Consider the following 27919-nt stretch of genomic DNA (forward strand, 5'->3'; position numbering starts at 1 on the left):
TGTGCAGTTGCAGGGATATTTCTTTTCTTTTTCTGCAGATGTGAACTCAGTGAGAACAAGTGCAGAAGAAGCCAATTCTGATTTTATTCCTTATTTTCAAGATAGATACTTTATTGGAGTGAGGTGGAAAGCAGGGGCAGATGCCTAAGTAATTGAGAGTGATTTGTGAGAGTTGATGTTATAATTATGGAGGGGAGAAGGTGGATGTTTGGGCTGTCAATAGGCTGTACATTATAATACTGGACATGAGCTCTGAGGAATCTTCAGTAACACCTGCTGTGAATATTTGTTATGAGTAGCCTGGCACAAAACCTCTGAAATACACGGGACTGCCTCCTGACCACATCTTTAATTTCTTCTTTGAAAGTTTAAAGCTTGCCGGTACTTCTTGCTTATCTCCTCCAACAGTGAGTGAGTGAAGGGATCTGGCCTTTCTCCTCAAAGGAGAGTAGAGAAACGAGTCAGGCAATGTGCAGAAGTGTACAGTTGAGCTGCTTTGTTTTTTGTTTGTTTTTTTTTTTTCCCTTCAAAAAGGGAACAGTGAAACTACAAATAACATCATCTAAAATAAAAGTTATTCTGGAGTGTAGTTTTTACTTTACTAGTAGTGTGATGTGCTTTTGGGGTTTTCATAAAGCATATGCAGTTTGGAATATTTCTAATATAACTAATGGTGCTCTTTACTGAATTGTCTTCTTTTTTTCTGCCCTTGTAGTTCAGTTAGAATCTGAATTTGGAATACATGGAATGCAGGAGTAATACTGTAATAATGTGTTTATTACAGAAACTTGTAATTCCTTTGATTATTCCTGAAAAAATACAATGTCATTATTTGTTAATGGTCTGTTTTATGATAAGAATAATTTAGATGGGTGCAAATTTTACCATGTTAAAATATTTTTGCAACAAGTAATGTTTTTTATATGTCTTGTTATTTAGGCTGTTCTCTTGGTTTATGATATTACCAACGGCCAGAGTTTTGAAAATTTAGAAGACTGGTATAACGCGGTAAAAAAAGTGAATGAAGAATCAGAAACACAGCCACTTGTGGCCTTGGTTGGAAATAAAAGTAAGTTATTAATATTTAAGTATTAATTTAAAAACTCTGTGTCTTACTCCCTATTGAAAAAATGGCACAGGGCATATATCTTTGTAAAATGAAAACTAAATACTGTCTTGTGTGATGTTGCTGTGTACAGATGACATATTTGGGTGTACCTCAGGATTCTGGTTCTGGGAAGTGTGGCTGAGGGACTTGCTGCATCATGCTTTACCTAGCCTGCAGCCTCTTTCCTTGTGTTTTCTTTGCTTGGAGAGCAGCACACTGGAGTAGATCTCTCTCTCGCCCATATGTGAATTTGAGAAGGCCTAAGGATATAGCCATGTCATACATCTAGAATAGAGAACTGGGAAGCATTCCTGGATGTAATAACAGGTATATTTGATGGTTCTGTATGTCAAGAGACTGCTAAACTAAGTTCTGATATATATATGTATTATTTAAAGTAACTACATTATGCACTAGGCATAATATTTATGACTTGCTTATGAGGCTTTTTTTTTTTGCATGCTGTCTGTAGTTTTGCACATGAGGTTACTTATTTCCTATTGTTTTGGGATTTTTTTAACCTGTCTTCTTTTGATCATGTAAGTGTAATACAGTGGTTTTCTTCTGACCACCAAAATATGCTTCTTTAAATAACCATCACCTAGGTAATTTCCCAATTAGATACATTCCAAATTCCCCCATTTTCAGCTAAGAAATTTTATGGTAACATCCTTATTAGCATATCTGTGGACTCGATCCTGGCTCTCTTAACTTTTTTTTTTTTTTGTAATTGAAGATGCTGAAAGGAAGAGAAAGCAATTTTAGAAACAAAGTGGTAGAAGCACATACAGGTTTTTTATTGATTTTTTTTTTTCTTTTTTTTTTTTTTTTAACATTGTAAATGTGTTTATTTGAACAACCAAAACCAGGTTTGATATGTTACTTTCCAGGTAATTTGTGTCCATGTCACAATGTTCTTATAAGCAAACCCAAAAAAAACACCTCTTCCAGCAAGTTAGCATTGTTTAAATGCATTTGAAAATAATGTAGAAACAACACTTTCATTCAGAACCATTAACTGTAGTGTTGCTAGCGTGATGCTGTAACATGATATTAATTATGAAAGACTACTTATTTTCTGGGAAGAAAACAGAGAAGCTCTTAGAGTTACAATATATAAATAGCACTTCTGAAAGTATAACATAGACTGTGTTGTACTCTAGCAGACCAGAGTCAATAATACAGATTCTGTTGAAATTCAGATGAAAAGTATTTTTCACTGATTTATATTTTGCCCCAGAATTGGACTTCCTAGCTGGAGTTCTGCAAATCTTATGAAATATCTACAGTAAGATACACTGTAATGTGGAATAAATAATGTTCTTTTGCTGGAATCACACCATAGGTAGAGGATCAAGACACTGGTTTCCATTTGAAGGAGTTTCATTTCTGTTATGTACCTCAAATATATATATTTTTCTCATTTACATGTCTGCAATTCTTTAAGTATTTCCTTAGGAGCTTCTGCAAATAGTATCTGGTTTCATAGGTGAGTTTTCAGATAAAGGCTGACACTACTGTAAGGGCTTTCATTTTATCACAATAGCAGCTGAAGGAACAGCATGCTTGCTTGCTACCTTTTTTTCCTTCAGAAGCTGTGCTTAAAGAAAAGCAAACTATTGCTTCCATGTGATCCTAAGGATGTTTGTTGTTGTACATGTGGAACATGCAGGGGATGCTGTTTACACAGGTCTCTTCTTTCTTTATTTCAGCATGATAAAAATTACACTTTTAGAAGTGTGTTGCTTTTCTGAATTCTGTAATAGCAGAATACTATCTAGAAGGGCTTCCACCCCAATACTTTAATGATCTGTGAGAAGTAAGTGTAGTCAGGCTCCTATTGTTTCATAAATAGAAGACAAGGTAAGTGTTTATATAGAAGTATGGTATTGACTCTTGCAAATTATGAACGGATAAAGCTACCAGTACTTACAAGTTCTTCAGGTGGAATCACTGTGTTCAGTATAGCTCAAGTTCTTTACTCAGTAACTGGTAAGACATTTGTATGCAGTACAAGAGCAATAATAGTTTTAAGGCCATTTGATGAATTTACGAATTTATTTGACCTTTCGCATCATACAGGAGAAATACTTTCATTCAGTAGTTTCTGCCTCAGGATTATTCTTGATTTTTGAGCTATACCTGTCTTTCAGGAAAATACCCAGGTATGCTCACTTAAAGACTAGAAACATTTGTATCCACAGGCAAGTTATTCCAACACTTAACTTTCTGATAAAAATTGAAGAAAATTGCCAAGAATGCAGTTACTTTGTTTCATAGCAACTGGAAAGCATTGGGCCGGTGTTTAGATACCTAGATAAGAATTCGGAAGCCCAGTTGAAACCATCATTTTGAAGCTTGGACCTATATTTAGTGTTCCTCTTTTAAGTATACTTAGCTTGGGATTTGTCCATTTTCACTTACTAATACTGCTGTAAGAAATGCATATTTCTCTGTTTTGCAGTCCTCCTATGTGAAAGCAGTACTTTATTTAAGGTGACTGTTTTCTTCCTGGGTGCTCAGTTTTATTTTTCATTCTTTCTTCCTTCCCCTACAGTTCTTCTTTTCCATAGCCTGACCTACTCATTTGGTCAGAGAGAGTAGAAAACTGAGTCAAGGACTTACCCAGACCTGCTTTCTGCACTTATGTCTGATTATCAGTTAACTCTGTCTTTCCATAGATTTTTGTCTATGTGTTTTGTAAACAACAAAAAGAATTGTAACATTTAATGTAGATTTTTTTTCCTTTTTCATATTAATTTTAAGTCATAAGATCCCAATAACCCTAAAATACACAGTTGGCATTGAATCTTTAAATTTAACTTTCCTTTTAACTAGCTTTGTGGTAATTTAATCTTATTTAATATAAAGAGTATTTGAAGCGTGCTTATTTATGTGTTCTGCTACCACTCCATTTGCACCAGAAACAGGAGAGTAAGCCTTATTGTTAAGATTAACAAATTCCTGTGAGTTTCAGTGCAGTAACTTAAAACTTTTGTAAATAGGTTGCTGTCAAATACTTTGACTTACATTGAATAATATAAATGAAACAATAGTTACCAAGTGAATTAATTGTGTTTTGTGCACTTAGGTTCTTTGCTTAAATTTGGAATTGACAGTTCAGTAATCACAATGGATTTTCTAGTCATTAGTGTGTATTAGAGAGGTTTTGCTGTGTTTTGTGTAGCTGATGTGCATCTTTCCTTTCTACCTTGACTACTTTATATATCTTCCTCTGCACTCATCTATAAGCAGTCTCCTCAAGTGTCGTACCAACACTTTCAGTGGATATATTGTAAACAAAAATTAACCCAGGTTGCATGGGAGCTACGCTCATTTTGATTTATAGTTACCAAGATGGTCTTAGGGCGGTGGTTATCTGTAGCTTATAAACGGGGTAGGAATTATCAGGTACCAGTGTATAGTGGATGAATGAATGATTTCTATTCTTAGAGATATTAACCAGAGCCACTCCTCAATAAAGACTAATAACTGAGATTTTTAAACAGTCTTCATGACAGATGAGGGCACAGAGGAGAATGCATCAACACTAATTAACAGTGTTGACCGTTTGTTCGTCTTGGCCATGATTAATTGATCTTGGAGTGCTATCTCTGAACAGGAAGTGGTATGCTGTTACATTGTGAAGTTTAAAGGTTACATTTTAGTGTACCCTTTAACTTGCCTTTACATACAACTTAAAATGTTTTTACCTATCTTATCTGAGCACAGAAAGAAACATTTTCCAGCCCAGATACCAGTGAATGTTTGGTGTACTGTGTACTAATGTGAATCTGTCTGGGAACATAACATACCCAGTCTGCTTTTGGACATTGACTGCCTTACATACTTAGCCTCCCTGGTTGTACTCAGAAAATTTCTTCATTAATACTCACTTTGAGATTTTGGTATATTAAAATTCAGAACTATGCATTCATTCTCTTGTTCCTTTCAACCTCCCCTAGTTTTCTATTCTTGTTTCTTGTGGGCTTGCACTTGTTAGGTCTTCACCTGTAATTAAGACAAGTGTTGAGCAGCAAATGCAAAGACCCCTGTTCTTCTGAGTCTTATGTCTGATTAAACTAAGTTCCTGTATGCCTGACAGCAGGTCCAGTCACCTGAGCCTCACACACGCTCCTGGGATTGGTGGGTAAACTACTTACATGTAGAGACTCCTTTAAAAGGAAAACCTTGTCCTATGCTACAGTCAATTTACCAACTCATTTGAATAAATGTAGAATGCTACCCTGTTTTAAAATATGTATAGAATGTTTGTCTTGACAGACTTGTAAGATTAATAGAAAATGGCAGTCTTACGGATTTGTTTGTTTCAGTGGTTGGGTAACTTTAAAAAAAAGATTTTTAATGAGAAACTTAAACTAATGAAAGGGAAAATCACAGGTGAAAATCATCTTTTATTCACCATAATAATCCATTTCCAATCCAGTGTCTGGATATGCTCTGTATTACTTTAGGGACAGGAGCAACCTAGAAACGAGTCAGAAAATGATGTTGCTTGTCTGAGAAAGCGTCTGTCTTGCAAGATTTTGATCCTAAATCACGCTTGGCATAATATTAATGGTGCTGGCTACCCTCACTGCTGAAGTGATCTATTTAATTATGTCTGTTAAATTGCTGTGGGCAGGTCTACTAAACTGTGATATATGCCACAGAGAAATACATAAGTGGAGCCTGAGCCTCAAGTGTCATTCTTTAGAAAGTGGCTGAGCTCACAGTAGTAAGTACGTACTACTTAGACGTATTCCATTGGCTGAGAAGGGAAAGCACCTTCTCAGCACAACAGCATAGATCACAAGGGTTCTGGCCCCAGTCTTCATGTAATGTGCTGTGATAAATGTATATGTTGCATTCAGTTGCAAATCAGCCCATGTTTTATTTGGACCCTTCTTTCAGAATCCTTCATAAAATGGTCTCTTGTATGGGAAGTCACAGTGGACACAGCAGCTGCTAAATCACCTGATTAAAGGCAGATTTTTAGACCTCTGGATTTTCTTCCAGTGCTGCAGCATTTCTGGAGCATGTATACAGGATGGGTTTTGATGGTGGCTGTCAAAAGCCAACTGGCCTGTGCCAGAATGCTAACAACAAAAGTAGAGTAGAAACGGGAAATATTTTCTGTTGTGCTGCTCAAAAGATAATTAATAATCATGATCGTAATTTTCCGCCCTACCTGTCTTAAGTCCGGTTTGTGATGTCCAACACAGATAGGATTAGTCAATAGTGAGCTTGCTTTTTGATTTGTGTTCTGCTGCAGTGTGGTATTCAGTACAGGGGTGAAACTGAATAATATATACATCTCACACACAGAAGATAAATTACTGTTATACCACTCGTCTGAGTTTGAGGTTTGTACAGCTGAACAGAGCCGTGGTAGAAACAGGTGTAATTCCATGAAAATCAATGAATTTGCATTCATTTGAACCAGGACAAAATAGATACTGTACAAACTGCTCAAATGAATGTTTTCATATTTGAATTGTATGGTGCTTTAAAAAGAAAGGGAGGATAGCCATGAAGAAGTCCAACTGATACGCAGTTTTTATGTTATGCTTTTATATTTTAGTGACCATGAATAGCCTATTTTTTTCTTCCTGCACTTAAACTCTTGAGGCTGCACTTCAGTTTTTTATTTGTGCACATAACTTTTGCCTGCTAAGACCAACTACAAACTAGGAGCAAGCTCAAGGATCTGGTAGAATATTGTTAGTGTAGCTGGAACTCATGCCAGTGTGACAGAAGTGCCTGTAAATAATATATTCTCGTTCGCAAACAGTTACGCTTACATTCAGAGAAAAATGTAAAGATGTCATTGAAAAATGGAAATAGAAATAAAACATTTAAATACAAAGGTTAGAACAGTATATGTATCCTATTTTTATAATAATACACAAACAAAATGCTGAGAGATCTCTTACTGTTTCTGTGGATTTTGTCTGTAGTTTACTTAGCAGTGTAGACGTACGTCTAATAAAAAAGATGCTGCATAACCCATAGTCCAGGCTGAATGTGCTTCTGTTTTTGGTTTAGGTAGAAATGTTTTTTCTGGCTGCGTCCTTCATGCTTAGGTCTTCTTACAACAAATGGAAAGCCCTTAATTGTACCTAAGGGAATAGTTAATCTACGGTGGACATATGGTGGACAAAAGCTGAGTCTAGTAAATGAAAAAAATTATAAACAGAAAATGTGTGAATGTCTGCACAGTCTGAGAGTCATGGGAGATACTGTACCGTTGGATTGTAGCTTATTTAAAGATAATTTGCTATTCTTTTCTATGAGTATATTAATGGAAGTCAGTGCAGCATAAAATATGTAGTTTTAAAAGCCAATCCATTTCATGTCTGTTTTATTGGATTGAAAAAATACCTGCTTTTAAGAGAGGACAGAATTTCTTCTCTGCAAGTTGTTCTGCTCCCACATTTCATGTGACAGAAGTGGAATTTGATTTCATCAGTGGAATGAAGCTCTCTGAATTTTTTTAAATTTGTAGCATTTGATGGGAGGCAGTTTATCAGTGTTAACCCTAAGCAGCTCTTGGACTTTATGGATTCAAGCATTATATGTGGTTGCAATGCTCCAGCAAAAGGTTAAGTATTAATGGAAAATGTTCACAGCTCTTTTACTCAAAGAAAACATGTTACTTGTAAGTTTTCTTTTGATTTTACTTTTACAGTTACATTGAATGTCTTCATTCATTTAGCCATCCATAAAGCAAATATTGTTGCACATGCAGTGGATAATAAGTCTTTTTAGGACTACTTGTGTGGTATGTCACAGATCATTAACTGCAAGTAACCACCTGACTTGAGGGAAGTCTGGAAGCATCATTACAGTGAAATAAGCTTTTATTTCTGTATCACTGCAGCACATTGATTTGTAGGAATGTCTCCATTAGCTACTGTGGAAATATATTCTCATATATTATTATTGAAGGAAGTTCATGAGAGAGGATAACCAAGTTTCAAGTGTGAATAGAGCATTAGTTATTAGAACTTTGGACAAAGCGGGAAAAGGACAAATGCTATTGTAGCATTATTTTCTATTTAAAAGCTGCATAAGTCAGGAAAATCGTTTTGTAGTGCTTCACAGTTTCAGAGTCAGTCTGATAAATACAGTAACGGTTGTACAGTATTTGTGTACAGTGCAACTTCAATGAAAATGCATATAGTAATTGAATGTGTTTACTATTCTGTACAGGCAGAAAGTGTGGAAAAGCAGTTTCTTCCTAATCACCAGGAAAAACCTGAGCTTTTTCTATTTATTTAAATGAACCATAAGCATGTAAGATTTTTATTGGAAGTAAATGGTAATTATTTTAGCTCAGTTTGGAGGATGAAGCTTATGTTAATATGGGGAATAATCATAATGGATAATCACCATTAATATGATTGAGTTTGTAGTGTGAAAAATGCAATTCTGAAACATTGTTCCGAAAATATGTTAGAAAATTTGAAGTTCTTACAGAGCTTAAAGTGAGGATAGTACTGTAGGATTGTCTTGCACTGTTGCTGTTTTTCAAAATAATTTGCTGTCAGGTCCTTTAGGAGCACAATACAATAGAAGACAAATGAGCGCTCAAATTAGCCACTCAGTGGTATAGTATGAACTGTGTGCGTGCAGATTTAAGAATGAAGAAGAAAAGTTATGGGGAATGCATTATATGTATATTTTAAAATCGTGTAGTTGTCAGGACATTATCATGTTTATTGGGGATTTGCAAGAGAAGAAGTGGAAATTAATGATACTATTTCAAGTTTAGTCCACAGTTATAGCTCCATATACTTGATATAATAAGACATTCTGAGTTTATCACACTCACTTCAGTTTAGGAGCATGTATACATTGCTAGATGTGTGGCTTTCTTCATAGAGCTTTAAGCATATTAATGCCTTTATGACATTAACGCCTCTGGTTATGAATTCTTCATTGTTCCAGTATTTGAGATGGTATGTCCTGATGAGGTTCTGAATGAGCTGCAATTTCTTCCTGCTGTCTACTTTTTTGGTTTATTTTATAGGTTGTTTTTTTCGGGGGGGTGGGGTGGGGGGAAGGTCAGGCTAGAAAGGTTCTGAGTTTTCCTAGAAGTTATTTACTGCATTCATTACTTCTTGTCATGCTACAGTAACTTCTTGCTACAGTGACTGTAACTTTCTACAACACTACTCATGTCTATCAGGAACTGTTACTGAAAATGTCTGAACTTAATAATGTTTGAACTTACATGTTTATTTTGGGTGCTTTTCTGTGTATGTGAAGGGTTTTTATTTTTGATGTTGTCTCAAGCTACACAGTAGAAGTAAAGGAAACAATGTAATGACAGAATAAAGAATAGTCATTGTAGAGATCTCTATTGCCAGCTAATACCTCGCCTGTTTAATAATTAACAATTTTCTTGGCTGGATTTTTGAAGCACATGTGTTAAGATGACCTCCTCTTACACCGTAAGTTTTGCAGTTTTATTTTGGGAATGGTATATCAAAAAGTTTTTGGAGAATAGTTACTGGTGTAGTTGCATGTTTAAGTGGTTGATCACTAGGGCAATAATGCTGGTTTCTGAGCTCAGCCAGTACTTTTTCCAGCTGCTTTATAGTGATATCTTGAAGCTTAAAATGTAATCTATATGGGTAAGCCACAAAAGCCACTATATATTAAAGCAGACTCTGACAGTAAATCAAAATTGAACAGCTGGCTACACTACTAAAGTCATAAACTTATTTATTAAAAAAACTAAAGAGAAGAATTGTATTAAAAAGAGAGGAATATGTTCTACAGACCAGTGGATATAGCTTAAAACCTGGAAAGTGCTGTAGATTAAGGGCCCAATTTATGAACATCTGTTCTGGCAGTTTCTTTGAGATTCTTATGTTCTTTACAATAAAAGTGTGAAACATGTTTCCCCCCCTCCCCCCCCTACTAATCATGCTTTTCTGCAGTTCATAAAACTTGTATTGAGCCTTATGCAACTGGGCCTGTCTGCTTTACACACTTGCTAGAGTAATTACTATTCGTGGAAGAGTAAGTACTATAGCAACATCACAGTCCCATTGTATACACTTATCCTGACTGTTCCAAACAGTCTCATTGGCTTTCAAAAGCAGTGAAAGAGCACTGAAGTTTCCTTCATATGTTTAAACTTAGAGCATACCAACGAACTAATAATAATGGAAACAGGTCACTAGAGAGCAAAACGGACAGAAAAATATCTTGTATGTGGTTTCTTTAAAATTCAAGCATACTTGCAAATCTGCTGTTTTGCTTTTTAACAGTCACTAAAACAACCCTTAACTTCCCTAATCTCTTAATTTTGAAATAAAAGATGATAGAATGATCAATATAATTGCGATGTTTACACTGAGTAGAACCTTACAATTTTATCATATTGACAGGTATGTGAGGATAAACTTTAGGATATTCTTGATCTGTTTTGAGAGGGAATTGAAAAATCATAAATTTAAAACCAGTGTCTAGTTCCACTGTACTGTTTTGCCTTTGATGTCAGTGCGACCAGGATTTGTTTTGGAGATTTTAGCCACAAGCCCTGCTTTAGAATCAGGCTTGATCTGCACAGGACAGGTCATAATATTTTGCTCTCTAACTCTTGCTTCTTGTCTAGTAATTCAGACTGAAGTGGAAGAGGCCATTGTGAAAGGCTGTCAGTTTTTCTCTCAAGCAGTGCAGACCCTACTAACATCCCAATCCCTGCTTGCCATTAAGAGACAAAGTCAATCTCCCAACAAAGTCAGAGGTTAGGAAACCAAGGTGCAAAGGGAACACAGAACAAACATGGCATAAAACCACTTTCCTTATCCTGAGCAGATAATATTGCTTTATTGGTGAAATTGGTTACACTTGATTTCCATTTGATTAGTTTCACTGTGTTATGCCTTTATTAGTTTGCAGAACCACATGCTTTTGTAGGAAAATAAAAAGGATTTCTGGTATCCTTTAGACAGAGGAATATTTTATGGCAATTAAGCATGTTCTGTTTACATGCCATCCATTTTTTAACATTTGATAGTGTGAGTACATCTCTGTGGTTTTTGTAGTGTGTATCTATTTTTGAGGTTGCTTGGCCTTTACTCCACACCCCTCCCCCCCCTTCCCTCAACTTGTGGAAAATTAAGGAATTTTATTTCTGCGAAGTGTGTATTGGTCATTGATAGTTCCTTTTGTATTTTCATGAGTGTTACTTTTCTAATTGATTTATGTATATTTGTATTGCTGAGAGGAGCACTATTAAGCAACTAAACAAAAAGTGACTTCTAACCACTTCGTAGTTATGGAAGTTGAATTTTCTTTCTGCTCTAATATGAAACTTGTTTTATTTAGTAGTGTGCTATGAATCATTTTATCTGCCAGTGACATACAGTATCTTAATCTCAGTTTTTAAAGCATGGCTTTATTTGTAGAAGGTTCAGAAACATTAATGCTGTATTTGCTTTATCAGTGTGTTTACCTGTGGTAAACTTGTATTTGTTATGTTTGCTGTATTAAAGTGCACAAATGTATTTTATGTGCACCTGCATAAAATGTTTTACTTGTGACCTGGGTTTCATTTGTTAAACTGTGCCTTGGATTCAGCAAGGAACTAACCCAACAGAAATCAAGGCTTTATTTCATCAAACCCAATGTCGAGTTATGATGCAGAGGAAGCCTAGGCAGGGATCCAGGTTGTAGTGTTTTTTATTGGACCTGATTAGAACATTCTGGATTCCTGGTTTTGATTAGCTCAGATTTTCATATTTGTTACGAATGCTCTATTTCTCATCCATGAGTCTCTTGCATGTGGGTGGACAAGGAAGCAAGCAAATGACTGCATCAATAAAATTTTCCACCTGCCTCCCTCTATGAGGCTCTGCTGTCCAGACTGGATTACATGTGTCTCTTGCACTTTTTATCCCCCCCATTCTCTTTACACTTAGTCTGTTGTGCTTGGTGCAAAGGGAATGCTCTTAATGTTGTCGGTTTTCTTTTTTGTTTTGAGAGATGTGGGTTAGTTTGCATGCTTTTTTAGTATATTAGACATCTCCTGAAAATTCCAGCAGCTTCTTTGATGGAACAAACTTGATGAATTACTAAGGTCTTTTGGTTTAAATAGTAGCTATACTAGTGCACTGGAAAAGATTTCTTTTGGAGCTGTTACAGTCTACAGGGTATATAATCCATGTGGATTAATGTGGCATTTCCTTCATAATCCTCTGAATTTTCTGCCTTAAAAACACTTTTATGTTTTTCCTAAGAGTTTTAATAGAAAAGACCCTTTAAATATGTGGTGATATCTAGAATTATTACATTGTCATTGTGTGCTTTTATACTTAAGGTGTACAAGTAGAAATAAAAAGTGACATTTTTATTCTCTTTTCTTTGTTGATTGGATGTTTGTTTGTTTGAATTTAGTATCTAGTGCTATGTATTAAGTCATTAGGCCAAGAGGGCAGAATTTTTGTGAGTATGCTGGTGCTTAAAAATGTAGACTGCTGTCTGGTGGGATTTTCAGATGTGGTTAAAGCATTGCCTAGTTGCCCAGTAGTTGCTTTGGTACATTGAAAAGTCTCCCTAGGAATGCCTGCCTGCCTCTGTCAATATCTCAATACCATTGCAAATCTGATTCCAAATGTTTAATTATTCCAAGAAGACATGTAAATGCAGGGGAAGTTAAATTATTTTGAGATCGAAACCAGTAAATATATGGCAATACTAGTGAGCTAGTTCTGAGTTGTCTGTCTGAGTTTTATGAGTTCCTAAATGTATTTGGGAATTATACTGGAATCTATGAAGCCACTTCATTCTGGAATTAATTTTAGGATTGCTTTGAGGGAAGAGCATAATAGATAGCCAAATTCTATTATATTTGCAAAATACAATTGAATTTAGTTTTGGAAAAAACTTCTGAAGAAACATAAAGTTAACATCCCATTAGCTAATAAAATCACTTCAGTGTGGTGTGCACTTAGTTTTGTGAAACTTTCTTTGTGTGTTTACTCTACCTCACTTCTTGTTCTGGAATTCTTTTCCCTAGCATCAGCACAGCTGCATCATCCATTTCCACGGTCCTTTTAACCTCCACTTTTAATTAAAAAAAAATTAAATCAGATGCTGTTTAAAGCTTCCCGTTTAGTTTTGGGAAAATAAAAGTTCACATCTAGCTTAGGCGTGTGTGAACAGCTGTTAAAAGCCACAAGCAAAACGATACTTATAAAAGTGGTGGGGGGAATTTTAAGAGCAAGCTGCCAGTTTGACTCTACTTTTCAATAGCTCGTCACTTTCAGCCAAATGGTTTTAACAATAATTTTCTTTGAAAAAACCTCTGTATTTTATAGAAGCAGCAGTCCTAGCAGTTAGGCCAGTGGTAACAGAAGGCAACCTGCCATGTCTCTTTAACTTTTTATGAAATTTTTCTTTGAATCTGGGGAAATTGCTCATTAGAGAGGTTGGAGGGGCTGATGTCCCTCTGTGCCCACCCACCATGTAGGTACATCTGTCCCCATCTGATTCTAATGAGGGATCTTGTTCATTGAAATTCCCAAATTCCAAGACTAAATGTAAAAGGATAATACTTCCCTTGCGCGCTGTTTTGCAGGCATTATAGTCCTGCTCATGACTTAAGCATTTTGAGGTAATCATAGGATTTCTTATTTGAGTCTGAGTTTCCTAATCTCTCTAATCAGTTGGACGGAAACATGCAGCGAATTTATCAGATGTTAAGATTTAAAAGAAAGAGGAAAGATTTGGACTGTTTCTTGTTTATTCTACCTTCTGTAAACAGGCGTGACCTGTCTCACCAGGTTACCTGGTTGTAGGGGACAATAAGTTTGCTTAGCTTAAAGCTTCCTGTGTCAATGTGCACTCATATTCAGAACATGTATCTGGATGTGGGATTGTCTTCATACAGTTTGGAAGCCTGGCAGATATCTGGCTGTAGCACAGACCTGGGCTACATGTGGCATATAGATATAACCTTTTATGTGTGGATGCAACAGAACAAGCTTTGTACGGTAACTTGTGTCGATCCACTGAAACGCGATGTCCCCTGAGCCACACTTTCTGATTAAGTCTCTTGACTTTACGTGGGGCAGCAGAATGATAATAATCATAAATGCTTTTGAAGTTTCTTCAAAGCTGTATTTTTTCTTTCTAATTTATGTTGTTGAGGTGTCTGTAATATTTTAATCTTAGCGAGTTACAGCCTGTGTTAACTGGTGCCACCACTAAAATGGTCTGTCTCAGTATTTGTTGCTTTGTTACACTTCTGACTGCTGTGTTGGGGTTTCCACACTTGTATTGCGCTTCCAGTATCACTTTTGCCCCCCAAATTGTATCCTGCAGCATGCAGCCTGATGTTTTGCGTCTGAAAGTTTTCTTTGCATGGGCAGCTACTGAAGAAGAGTAGGGTGGCAATGTAAATTCTTTTATTTTGTCATTATTTTCTGCTTATATGTCTAAATATATTATAACTTCATATTATTTGCAAGCAAGAACCAAAAAGATTGTTAATCACTTCCAGTTTTGTGGATGTCTCATTTTTGCATTGTTTAGTTAAAATTCCCTAAAAATTTCCCGCTATCATTTCTGAAAGGAAAAGAAGAAACAATTGGGACAAACAAAATGCCAAGTGGGTAATTTCCTTCTGTCACAATGAGAATCCCTGGTGCAAAACTGTAAAGCTCTCATAGGACTGGGATTAGAGTTTTGGGTGTAATTCATGGAATTACCCTCAAGAATTGGGAAAAGTTTAGGTGGTCCCAGTCTAGGCAGACCAGTAATAACCAGAGGAATGAAGAAGCTTTTATGTGTGGAGGAGTGAGATAGATTGAGTTCCTTAGCAGTAGGAAAAAGGCAAACAGACTTATAAAACCATGAGAAGAGGCTAGAGAACAATTATATAGCATCTTTTCAATACAAACCCAAGGAAATCTCATGCCTTTTTATTAAACAGTAGGCTTAAAATAGATGAAAAAATTTTTTCACATTGTGGAAAATGAACTTGTGGAAGTCATTTATTGACTGTTGTAGAAGCAAAAAGTGCACACGGGTTCAGAAAGGAACTGCAGAGACTTGTGAAGGGCTGGTCCACCAGTGGCTGTAAAACGTTTCAGTTGTATTTCTAGCAACCTGGAGCGTCAGGCTGAGAAATGCAGATTGCCTGAGAGTGAGGTGTGTATCTAGTGGGACCATTGTAGTTGTACAGTTTATTTTCTTGCCTCAATACCTGCTGTTGGCTGCTCCTTGTGTCAGGTTACTGGCATGGGTTGTGCCAGACCTTCAAATATCAGATTAACACACCCCCCCTCCCCCCCAAATTCCTGACCTTGAGCTGTTACAACTCCTGCTCCCCCATTCCACCTTCCAGAAAACCCCCCACAACAGCAAATGAAGTGCTTGTCCTTGCCATTTTGCCCTCAGTGCCTTAGGTTGTGTAGCTGTATTTGTGTGTATTACTTTATAGCTGGTTGGTTGGAACAGCACAGGTAGAGAGAATGTGACCTCAATTCTGGTGGTTGCTTCACAGTCTCATTTATTTTTTCAGTACTGCAGTCTTTGGATAAGGTAATTAAGAAGTCTGCGGGATAGAGAGAGGCACTGAGTAGCTGAGTAATCTCTGGTGATTAATTTTAGCCCCTCGATCTTTACAGTATCTAACAAATTCAGCTGTGTACTCATCCTATTTCTTGCCTAGACTGTGTTGAAGAAGTTTGGTTTGCTGAAAAGTTCTAAAAATCTAACATGCTGTTTAGTATATTTTTAGAAACATGTTTTAAGTAGAAGCATGATGGTGACACAGTTTTTCAGAATGAGCATGATGGCCTGAACAAATGTTTAGCCATTCTTCTTGCTATACTAAACCTGAAATCTTCACTGATGAATTATGCCTCTGGAAACTCCACTCCTTCTTAATGTATGTTAGAAGACAAGGAGTGTACTAAGTCACAAAGAAACTAGGTCATCATCAGGGCCATTTTGGTAGATGAAATCTTGGGGCTATTTACGAGGGACTTGTTAACTTCTAGACTCATATTCTCTCCTTCCTTTTCAAACCTAGCAAAGGAAGTGCTGCTTATCCTTGAGGACTCCTAACTATAAAAAGTAGAGTGGGTTTGTTTAACTGTGTGAGATCATTACTGACGAGATGATTTGGGAAAATACACTTTCAGCATCTAAATTCTGTTGTAAGACAGATGTAGCTGGTATCTTGAACATCAATAAAAATTGAAGGAAGCAGGAACTATTAAAATCATCTTTGGTTCTGGAAGCTTTGGAAAAATAGTGTTAAAAAGTTTACAGAAAGAAGTCCCAGCTGAACCTTAACTTGCTTAATATTTTCAAATTAAATTGAATCCTGAAATAAATTTTTAGGAGTGCGTACATGTGTCCAAATTCAGTTGTTCTGTGCTGTATTCCCCACAAGCTCAGCCCAGTGTGAGGAGATGGTTTTGCAATTGACTTAGCCCACTTTCACTTTTGTCAACTGGTAGCAGTTTAGTCCTCGTAGCAGTGCACGGAGTTGATTCAGTTCACTGATCCAGCCTGAAGTGAACAGAACAATGGGAGGAGTTCTTGTGTGAAAGAACTTGTGGATTCCTTTTATTCTGCAGTGGTGCTACCACATGCAAAGGTTTGGAAGCATACAGAAAGCCAGGACCATCCATTAGATTTATCGTTGCGGTAGCTTAAGCTGCTAACGAAACTACCACTTTTGTAACTCTAATTTCAGTCCAACCCCTTCCACTGAACCATCAACTTTCCTGATAAAAGTTTTTTTTGTATGAATTTTTTTGTTGTTTTCATTTTTTTTTTTTTTTTTTTTTTGTGTGTGTGTGTGAGAGAGAGACAAGAGGAGGGAATTGGATTGCTCTGCACATCCAGATGGCCACATTAGCTCTGAGAAGAGTATGGACCCTGCTTCGTTAGATCTGTAACAAGCAAATCATGTACAAAGTACTTTTCTTATTCCCTTGGGGCCTTTATGCATTGTGTACCTTTTTAAGTCTTGGATAAAATGTTAGCGATTTTTGTTCAGTCCCTTGTAGCTAGCCAGATGAATTGGTTCCCCTTCCTCATCTGAGACTGTTTAATACTGCAGTATTAGTATATTCTGTCTTAGTATGTCCACTATTTGTTGTCTTCAATTTGTGTGGAATAACAGTAGATATAAATATTGTAGAAGAGCTTTTGTAGCTTTTCCTCAGAATCTGAATTAATCATAGCCTTCTGTCAAGTAAATGAAGTTTGGACTGAAGTGTTCACATCATGGTATAAATTTATGTCAGGAAGAAACAAGCTATATGCTCATTCTACTTAAAGACAAGAACAGTTCTTCAGTACAATGATGAACCAGTGATGTATTGGTTGTTTTGCCTGTGTGACTAGTTAGTGATAATGAAATATGTGAATTGGGAAATGTGAAAGAGGATTGTGCAGCACCACTGCTACTGTCTGGTTTGAAATAACCATATTGTTGAAATATGAATAGTTTGAATTCAGTTCTTTGTGGTCTTTGAAGTTGTGACTCAATTTAAGAAATAGCTGACAAATCAACTATCAGCAATCTGAATATATTTGGGTTTTATTTCTCCTTTTATAACTAATCACAGTATATGTCTTCAATAAGCAATCTTGCTTTTTTGTTATAAGAAGTAATTTAATATAATGTTGAGCTGTACTATTAATTTTTTTAACTGCCAGTTGAAGAACAGTTTGGCTTGGTAATAATTAGTTACAAAAGCTTCCAAATGGAAGAAAAACTGGGCTGCTGTCAAACAGGATTTAATACACATGGAACAGTTAAGCAGTAATAAATTGCCTAGTAACTGAGTAATTTCACTCAGATATGTGCCAATCTTGCCTCCACACTGAAAAAAAAAATTGGAAGAAGAACTGATGTTTGAAATTGCTTAATGCTGTAGGTTTATTGTAATAACAATAATACTGACTTGGCCTGATCTTTGAACATTTAAAGCTTCTTTTTATATCCTAGTGAATGATTTCATGTTCATTTATAATTTTTGTTGTGGGAGAGCTCCCAGAGGGGTATGTAGGAGAAGCACAAAGTGTCTCCAACTCTCTTTATTACATCTGCTGGAAGCAACAGTGGAATCAGGCATGGAAGAGCCCTGGAGCTGACCTGGGTTGGCTCTGTTAGGAGCAAGTAATTCAGAGTATTGGATAAAGGCATTGCACTTGAGAAGACAGCCAGTTTTTGACATAGCTGTTTGGCGTGAAGTCAACAGAAGTATACCTGTGGAAACGGTCTATGTAGTTAGATGCAGCAGCAGCCATCAAGCATGCTGGAGTGGGTCCTGTGAGGAATTTTTTTTTTATTAGGTAAATGCTTTTTATAGGAGAAGGTTTGTCTTAATAGTTAATTTGCATGGCTTCATGACATATACTACTCTGAGATATGTTTCTATGCATTATTTTGAGAACACTATTTTAGGAACTTCTAAGCAAGGATAAAGCTTTTTGTTTGATGTTATGGTATGTCTGGATTTACTGTTTCTGGAAGAAGTTACTTGTACAGCTGTACCTAGCTTGCAAGGCACTGTAGAATGCTTGAATTATAGGCAGAACTGCAAATGCGTCTAGCATTTTGTGGGTGTTTGGGGGCAAGGTAGGTTGGGTTTGCTTCATATTCTGTCTATAATTACAGACTGCATCTAATCTATTAATAAGGAGATATCTGCTTTTAATAACATGAAAAATTTCACAAGCAATAGTGAGTCAGACTTTGTTAATTTGTCTGCCCTTTTGATTACTGACAAGGAATTCAGCCCTTCTGAGCTGACAGAGGCTGCGGTTCCACAATCGGTTGGTTTTGTGGTGAAGCCAGTTTACAGCTTGAAGTTAGCACTGCTGCCCCATGGGAAACTGGATATGTGACTTGGGTTAAATAGAACATTGCAAAAAGAAATGGCTATTTTTAACAGGGATCAGCTCATTGAGCTCTGTAAGCTCATACGAGTTGCATGGCCTCCTAAGTAGGTGAGGAGAGAATAGTGTGCTGTGGCATGAGGGTGTGAATGAACAACCAGGAGTGGGACAGGATGGTGAGATTTTCCAAGTTTCAGTGCTGGCATTGGTAGGTCCTGAGACTGTGGCCGGAAACTCTTGCTGTTGACTGCGGAAGGAGACAGATGTGAGTGGTTGGAAGGAGGATCTAAGGCATGTTGTATGAGTTTTCATTAAAATCCCAAGACTTTGGGTTTATGAAATTATAGTGAGCTTTATATTTTATTGCTGTCAATCCACTAAATCTTTGTGGATTTTAGAATGATAAATGGTTTAGTAGTGTTCTTATTATTTAACTGAAGGTGATTGTACTTCGTCCTGGGATTGATAAAACCAGTGCTGATGTAGTAGATACATCAAATTAGAGGAAACATTTGAGAGAGGAAAAAAGCTGATCCATCCATGGCTTGCAGATATATTGGACTAGCACCATCTTCTGAATTTTTAGTACATTACAGTTTTAAGTCTTCACTAAGGTATTAAAGAACATTTACAAAAATATTCATTAAACTTTGGATTTCAGTAATCACAGTACTGTAATATTGTATTTACACTCCGTTCAGTTTATGAAATTGTTAGACTAAAGGATATCTGTAGTCAAATTAGTGGGAAATTTAGATTTTTAGTTTACACTTTTTTAACTTCTGTCCCAAAAAGTAGATTTAATATTGCAAGGAAGGAAATTACTTTGTGAAAAAGGTATTGAAAGTCCAGCAATTTGTCATGGGTAGCTCAGCTAAATCAATTTAAGCAGTTTTAAAAAAGTTTCAGTAATCCTGATAAAAACAATTTCATGTTGAATCAAAGAAGGGTCTGTTGTTATTCTTCTGTCAGCAAGTCTTGTTTCAGAGCACTTGGGCGGTTGTTAAAGTTCATTGTAGGGAAGCTTGGAAACTACTATCAAAAATGGTAATGTGTAGTCTAAAGAGAAATGTATTTTTTTAATTTGGCTCGTAGAAGATAATTTGTCCAATGTTTTAAATAATGTATTGCAGTCATAGCGCTGTTAAAAATATTCTTACAAGATTATGAATGAAGTAACACTGTGTTTCTTGTATGCTGCTCTGTACAGGATAGTGTTATATTAGTGAGAGAAAATGTAGGTTCTAAATGGTGTAACTTTTGTCTTACTGTTACTGTTGCTAAAATCACTTGAAACTTGGTGGTTTTTTTTTTCGATGTATATGTTTAATTATTGTTTGTGACAGATGCTGGATCCAAAAAGTGAAATACTGTATTTATTTCTTATAGAAACATTGTTTGTTTGTTTTTGTTTTGCATTCTCAGTGTCATTCAGTGAAAACCTTCAACTGTGTTCCTGTGCTGTCTGGTCACTGTGACTGCTGAGTGATTTTTACAATTGAATGAATACAGAAAGAAAAACCCAGGTGGGGGGTGTTCTTACATCCCAGCCATTTTTTCATTTCTCCATGTCTTGAGGAAATAGCTATTTATAAAGATGTTTGAGTCCAAATTAACAGCTTTAACTTAATAAGGAAGTAAAACTAATTGCTGTCAAATTTCTCATTGGCACAAAGGTTAGGAAGCCTGAACACAAATGTTAAGCAAGATGGAAGATGATTTAATGCACAAAGTAATAAATGGTTCAATGAAACTTCATGTGATCAGAGGCAAGGCTTAAATTTATCTTTTCATTAATGTTTCATTTTTCCCTTTGTAAAAATAAGAATAGTATTTGCTTAATTTACTGGGAAGAAAATCAATCAGCAAATGATCCGTTAGTAATTGCAAAGGGGTGTTAAACTCGCTTTAAGGGCCATGTAAGGATCTGACTGGATAAAAAGCAACAGTGAACAAGCTGTCTTCCTTCCAGGAGGAGCTTGTAATCTTAGAATACAGTTCTCTGTGGAAAGTAAGAACTAATTAACCAAAGGTGTGAAATTGGAGAACATTAAAGTCCTGTGAGATGATTATTTTTTTGAGAGAGTGGCATTATTTTGCTGAAGCTGGGCTGTTCATTCTCTGTACCAGTATGCACAAAAGTGTTTCGTGTTCTTTCATTCACACCCCCACTAGATTTGTTAAGCTTACCCTAAGGGCTTGTTTATTTAGGTCTGTACACTGCAGACAGTAAACAGAGATACCTGGTAAAATCATCTGCACAGAGGTCTCTGCTGCCACATCTAAACTCCATGCTTTTCAAGTTAGCTTGGTCATCTCTCTGCTATGCCACTGTCTGCTGCCAAGATACATGTTTGGTGTACTTGGTCACTTGAGTTAGAGTGGGGAGATGACAGTAAACATGTCTTTCATCCTGCTCTTTTGCATTCTGTGTCCTCATGCTATTCTTCTAAAAAGGAAAAAAAATGAAGTTGTTCCAATTATGTTTTAATCCGAAAATAACACTGAGGTGACTCAGTTGTGTATAATACCATCTTTTTTTGAATACTTGTTTCAAAACATGTCTGCATTAGGGGTAGGAGTAAGGAGTATAGGTACCTAACAGAAGGGATCAGACTGGAACTATCAGTGTAATCTTAGCCCGTTCAGTCAAATAATAACTGGTTGCAAGAATTTCTGCCAAGAATTTAATAAAAAATGAAAATGGGAAATGTCTAGCTGGGAAAAAAAAAATAGTCTTATTTTCACTTTTAACTGTCTCTTCAAGCTGTGTAAGCCAGTCATCTGTCATCTTACTCTTGAAAAGAAACTTGGGTGTATTATTTTTTTCTTCTTCTTCATATGAAAAGATGCCTGCTGTTTGTATTTGCAAAGGTTAACATATCTTCTTAAAAACCACCTGTCATCTGCCAAAACGTTGTACATGCTTGTTACCAGGTGAGAATCCAGTCACATCGTGTTCTCTATAGTTAGTTGCACTTGGTGTGCTGAGACTGGAGACGTTTGCTTCTGGCTGCTCTTGGTTTTTGTTGAAACCTGTTTTAAATCTTGGAAATGTTAACCTCATTAACTTAAGATGCACAAGAAACAGTATGTTTCATAGCTTTAGAAAAAATGCTGTAATTCTTCATTGATTAACAGTTTTTGAAAGTCTCATTTAATATGGGATGTTTTTATGCAGGAAACTTAATATAAAGACTACAGCTACTTCCACATGTACAAGTCAAAGAGAACTTTTCATGCTAAACACATTCTTTCTTATTATTTCCTGTGTTAGAACAAACTATTATAATTAACCTGATTTTTATTATGCAAATTATTCTTATTCTAAGAAGCTCATTGCAGATTTTGTGTCTTCGTATGTCATTCTTTGAGAGGAAAGAGAATTCCACGTAGGCTTTGTACAAATAAGTGGAGGCCCATAAGAGACGTATGCATAAAACCAGGCAAACCTCACTTCTCAGGCAAGATGCCTTTCTGTTTTTAACCGGAGACCTAGGAAATTGCTCATCTTTCCTTTCCCATATTAGGCATACATTTTCTTATGTCTGTAGGAATTTGTGTTTTGGTTTAGGAGGAGCTCAGATCATAGATTTGCCATTTACAGAGTTATACTTTTAATAATGGAGAAGCATATTAGCTGATAATTCTAATTTTTTTTTTTTTAGAGGAGGAAGTGTTACAGTATTTTATATAAATTACAAGAGTTTTTAAGCTATCAAATTCTTTTTGCTTTCTGAAACCAGTAGTTTCCTATTGTAGCTGGAAATGGTAAGTGTAGTCTTTTAAGTAATAAAGTACAGCACCAACTATTATTATCCTGCCTTAGCAGCTTTTCTAATACAACATTTGATTTGTTACGATGTCCTCATAGGGAAGCATCAGCAGTAGAGTGTACATGACAGTGAGAAAGTAAACACATGCTTGCAATCAAATTAATGTATTTCATCTGTCTTCAATTAATAACAATCTGTCATGCTATCTATCTGAGAAGCGGCATAAACAGTTTATTTTGTGTTTGGAATAACTTCCTGGAGGTAGTTAATGTGACATGTAGTTTGTCTGACATGAGTATAACCAGATCAACACTCTAGATGTTTTCTCGATAACCTAAAAAAATTACTGAGAAAATCTGAACTGGGACTATATTTATATTTCATTTTGAGCTTCCTTAAATCAGAGTAGTGGCATAGTTTTCAGGGCTTCCATGAAAGAGTTTTCTTGGCAGTTACACAATTTTAGTGTGAGAAGAAGATTGAAAGTATTAATAAAAATTTAACTACAAAAGGCTGCAGTTAGCACTCAGACATTTAGGTTTGAATATTTGAGAAGTGTGTGCTGTAGTTATTTAAAAGTACCAAATCGAAGATGATTTTTGAAAAGCAAGGTAATACACAAAGCCTGATAGTACTGCAGATTTGGTACAGATTGTTGTCAAATTGTTAATACTTCTGCATGATTCTGGTTACTGTTATGTTATTATATAATTATTAATAACATCATATATTTGTTCTCTCAGATGACTTTATTTACACAGAAAGAACTTTTTTGTCTAATTCGAAAATGAAAGTGCACATGCTTGACGTTCTAAGTAATCCAGTCGAATATTCTGTTCAAAATGAAACAGTTCCATCTTTTTAGTGGGAAAGCAGTAGGCTACTGGGAAACTGAGCAATAAAAAGCCAGGGATGTTTTTTCATTGCCTGTTTTTTTTTTCCTATTTTCTTTGGAGTGATGGCAGAGTTAGAATTAAAAGTGGTTAATACTGCTTATGGCAGAAGAGGCCTGAGGGCTTCTTTCTGGACAGAGTGGTGGGACCTACTAAACTGTGCTCTGCTGAGGTGCTGTGGGGCAGAGGTCTGATAAACTGGGCACTAAATCCTTTTGCCCAGAAAGCTGCTCCCAGTGTTCATCATGATTTCTGTTTTATTCATTAGACTAGTGGATATTTAGCATGTCTTGTAGAAATCCCTCTTCAATTCCCTTTTTTGTGCGCTTTGCTTATGCATGGGAGAAAGAGAACCTTCACAGTCTGAAATTAAGCTGACTTGTTGAGCAGTGTGTGCTGCATGAGGATAATCCTGTGTAACAGTATCATCGTCTTCAGTCTGTGAGATTTTTCAGGTGCTCAAGCTAGGTTTGTTCTTAAGAAATCAGCCTGAAATGACACCAAAAAATAGGGTGAGAGATTGTCATATACAGCCCCCTTTCTTATGACCCTGGAGTATTTTCAGAAGAGAAAATATGTACATAATTTTAAGCACATGTAAATCAAATTAATAAATTATTAAAGCATTTTACTTGTCATGTCTGTGTGGGCTAATCGTGATAGCTCATTATTTAAACATTATGTAATTGTATACCTTGTGTGAACAGCTGCAAATACTTTGTAGAAAGATTTATATTTCATTTTTCACAGCATACTATAAAAGAATATATTTTTGTGTGGTACTATAGATTAACGCAGGTGTTTACTCGTAACTTTAAAACTACCCTTAATTATATTAAGATATGAAATAGTTATAATATGCATGATAAAAACAAAACTAGATAGTTGTAAGTTTTTGTGTTAATAAAATTTTTAATGGCAAATACTGCAATTATCAATAAAAAGAAAAAGTTGAGCTTACACAGCAGAACTGCTCTTTTGTAGCAGAGTCCTTTGCAGTTATTGCAATTGCAAGGCTTGAAAGTGAAAGATGATCAGATTTGGGTGGAGAGGCGTCCCTTTACTGAGATTCTCTGAACTTTTTCATGTTTCTTTTCATACATACAGTTTAGAAAGTGGTCGAGTGAGTTATCACTGGTATATAATGATCTAAAATGACTGTATAGTTCCTTATAGTTTGCAAATGTAATCTCATGATCCAGGAGAAATGCCAACAAACTATTAAACAGTCACAGTTGCTTAACACGCATTATGCATGCTACTCAGCTGTTTACGCCATTCTGAACAAGTAGTGTTGCTATTTTTTCAGCTGCTTGGAAGCACCTGTACAAGTTATATATTTATGTTTCTTTCAGAATTACCTGAAAGGAAGATTCATGCAAAATGGATGTTTCCAGATTTAAAAAACCCTGTAGTTTTACATGGAGTTCTTCTCCGGTGATGTTATGAAATAGACTGGCAGTCCTGTGGAAAAGAGAGATAAATAGCATGAATAGCAGCCTTTACATTCTGCATAAATGATGTTCTGTTGTCTTTTTAGAGTGTGTGCCGTTATTTGCTTGTGTGATAATACTTAAATCAAAATATACTAATTACATTTTTGGCATTTTTGAAAGATCATAAACCCAGAACATTAATGTTTATTCTAACTGGTGAAATGCATTTTAAAATACTGGCTTTGTTTGTGTGAGTTGTGTTGCTCTGATAAATTGTTACATGTATTTTATTATTGCCTTAATTTAAAGACAATACAGCTGTGGGATTTGATATCACACTTTATTCCTGGAAGCAAACTCTGGTGAGCTAATTTCATTTACTCTAGTTCATTTCAGTGAAGCAGGTGAGCTAAAGTAATATTTAAGCTACTTATATATGTGGTTTTCCACATATATATGGTGTAATGGAATGGAACTGATTGTTTGTCCCTGCACAGTGGTGCTATATGGCTTGTTTCAGGCCTTTTATTTCCTCTTATGGAATGGTACATATATCTAAATGGTGTAAAAGAAACAAATATGGCATTAATTTATTTACCATTAGTGGCTTCAGAGTCTCAAGTCAAAAGTAGCATTGTTATTCAATCAAGACTGAGTTTCTGTTGAATGGCTGTGTGTGGGTAGTAAACCACCCATTTGTGTTTCATCTAATGCTTTTTTTGGTTTTTCTATTCCCTTGCTACTACCCAATAAACTAAAATTTCAGTGACTTAATTTCTTAAGTAAAGTTATCTAGAGATTTGACTTTGAATAACTATACTCTGAAGTGTTTGCTCAGAACTTTTCTATCATTTGATATCTAGCCTTGCAGACAGTCATTTAAAATGAGGTTTCCTTTTCTGGTTTGAGTTAGCACTATCAGCTTTTCACTGCAAGTAAGTGATGTATAGCAGCAATTCAACGGGTAATGAAAATGTTTTTGTATAAATCACCTGAAGATGTGACCTAATCAATTCCGTCTGGTCCTAACTTCAAACTACTGTTTTGTCCTTGCCTTCTTGGAAATGTCTTTTGCTCTCCACAGAGGTGACCATGATGGTTTTGAAATATTTTTTCTTACCTGAATTCTGCAGTGTTATTCTTACCTGTTTTTCTTCTCATGTCTTCAGGAAAGGAGTATCCCTGGGATTTCTGTGGGAGTTCCGTACTTCTCTCCTAGATTCTGTTTGATTTTTTTTCACCATACTAGATCTCTGTTTAGTCTCACTTACAAATCAAAACTGAACTCTCCAGAGTTCATGAGAAGCAAGTATTTTAGCAATCCTTACCTACTTTTGCTGCAGCAGACACTGATCTTTGCTGGTTTCATCTCTGGGGGAAGATTTTCACTTGGATCTGTTTGGCTTGGTGGAAGTCATGTCTGAATTCCTGAAGTTCCTGATATATTTTTGTTGTGTCAGTATTTTTATGGGATACCTGTACATACTAATGCATACAGATGTGTTAGTTATGGAGCAGTGGTTTAGCATTTTAATTGAAATGACTCTTCACACTAGATGGGCTTAAAGGTGCATGTTAGTTTTATTGCAGAGAAACAAAAAGTTGGGCTGTTGACTAGCTAGTTAGAAACAGAGTTGCAGGAGAGGAAAAGTAAAGCAATGGAGATAATTTTTGGAGAGTAACTGGCAGCCATGGGGTTTTTTGTATTCATTGCGTGAGCTTTTTTTAGTGTATATTTTGGGCATAAAAATGAGCGAACTGCAGCAGCGCATATTGTGGATGCCTGTTCTTGGAAAGGGACTTCAAAAGAACTTTGGGGGCTGATAAGCCCCTTCTTATGTCCTCAGACCAATCAGAAAAAGACTATGACCTCTTCCTCTCTCCCCCATTGCTTGTGATATCCTTCTGCTCTCCTGCATTGCCTGTGATGTCCCCCTGCTTCTCCTGATTCCAATTTTTATGTGATTTATTTAAGCATTCCATTTAATGCAAATATACTAAGTGGTTCCTGTATAGTCAAGGAATTAGCAATGTACTACTTTGACACTCTAATCACTTGAACCGCCATTCCTGCCTGTTGGTCCCATTTTTAAGGCCTCTAGAATTTTGCAAATGATAGGTCAAAGAAATACTGTCGCTGCATTCTGTACAACTTGCACATCTTGGGGTTGCTTTAGCTTTTTGCGATCAGAAAACATAATTTATTAATGTAGATAGCCGAGTTTATATCCAAGCACTTAAGCAAAGTACTGGATTGTAACATTTGTGTGCTTTAGAGATTCACTGTTTGCAAATAAATCTCTCTTCACTTTAAAAACTAAAATCCTCCTGTCTCCTTTCGGCATCCTATTGTGAATTGCTAGTCATCAGTTTATATTCTACTTGGTAAAAATGGAGCTATTAATTTTCCCCTGTCACTGTTGTCTTTCTTATTCACTTCAGATGAGAAGGATGACTGTACCATCTGGCACATAATCTTCACTTTGGGACTTTCTTTAAATGTTTGTGTTTGATGTGTGTCCAAATCTTGCAGATTCTTTCTTTGAGACCTTTGTTAGATATGGCCTATCATAACCATTACCACAGTTAAAATGTTCTTATTTTGCATCTTCATTTCAGTAATTGCTTTTTCTTGGCCAATGCAATGTTATCTAGCCATTTAGAATATTCTGCAAGATCGTTTTCCTGGTTTGTAAAATCAAACCGTATTTATGTATCTGATTCTCTTTCTATCCAAAACTTATTTGTCTCTGCCTTTCAACTTTTCATGGCTTAAGTGCATTCTAATATCATCCTTCATCCCAAGATATCTATTCCTGC

At 36.0% G+C, this 27919-nt stretch overlaps 1 protein-coding gene across 1 annotated transcript in view; it reads left to right on the forward strand.

Annotated features, from left to right (window-relative positions):
* RAB28 (RAB28, member RAS oncogene family) overlaps positions 1-27919 on the forward strand; it is a 57590-nt gene that overhangs the window by 16442 nt on the left and 13229 nt on the right. The window contains exon 4 of the mRNA XM_010018454.1: positions 940-1069. Coding sequence (XP_010016756.1) covers positions 940-1069 — 130 coding nt within the window. The remainder of the gene's footprint in view (positions 1-939; positions 1070-27919) is intronic.

Source organism: Nestor notabilis, unplaced genomic scaffold (genome assembly GCF_000696875.1).
Source record: "Nestor notabilis isolate BGI_N333 unplaced genomic scaffold, ASM69687v1 scaffold2177, whole genome shotgun sequence".
Taxonomy (NCBI): domain Eukaryota; kingdom Metazoa; phylum Chordata; class Aves; order Psittaciformes; family Psittacidae; genus Nestor; species Nestor notabilis.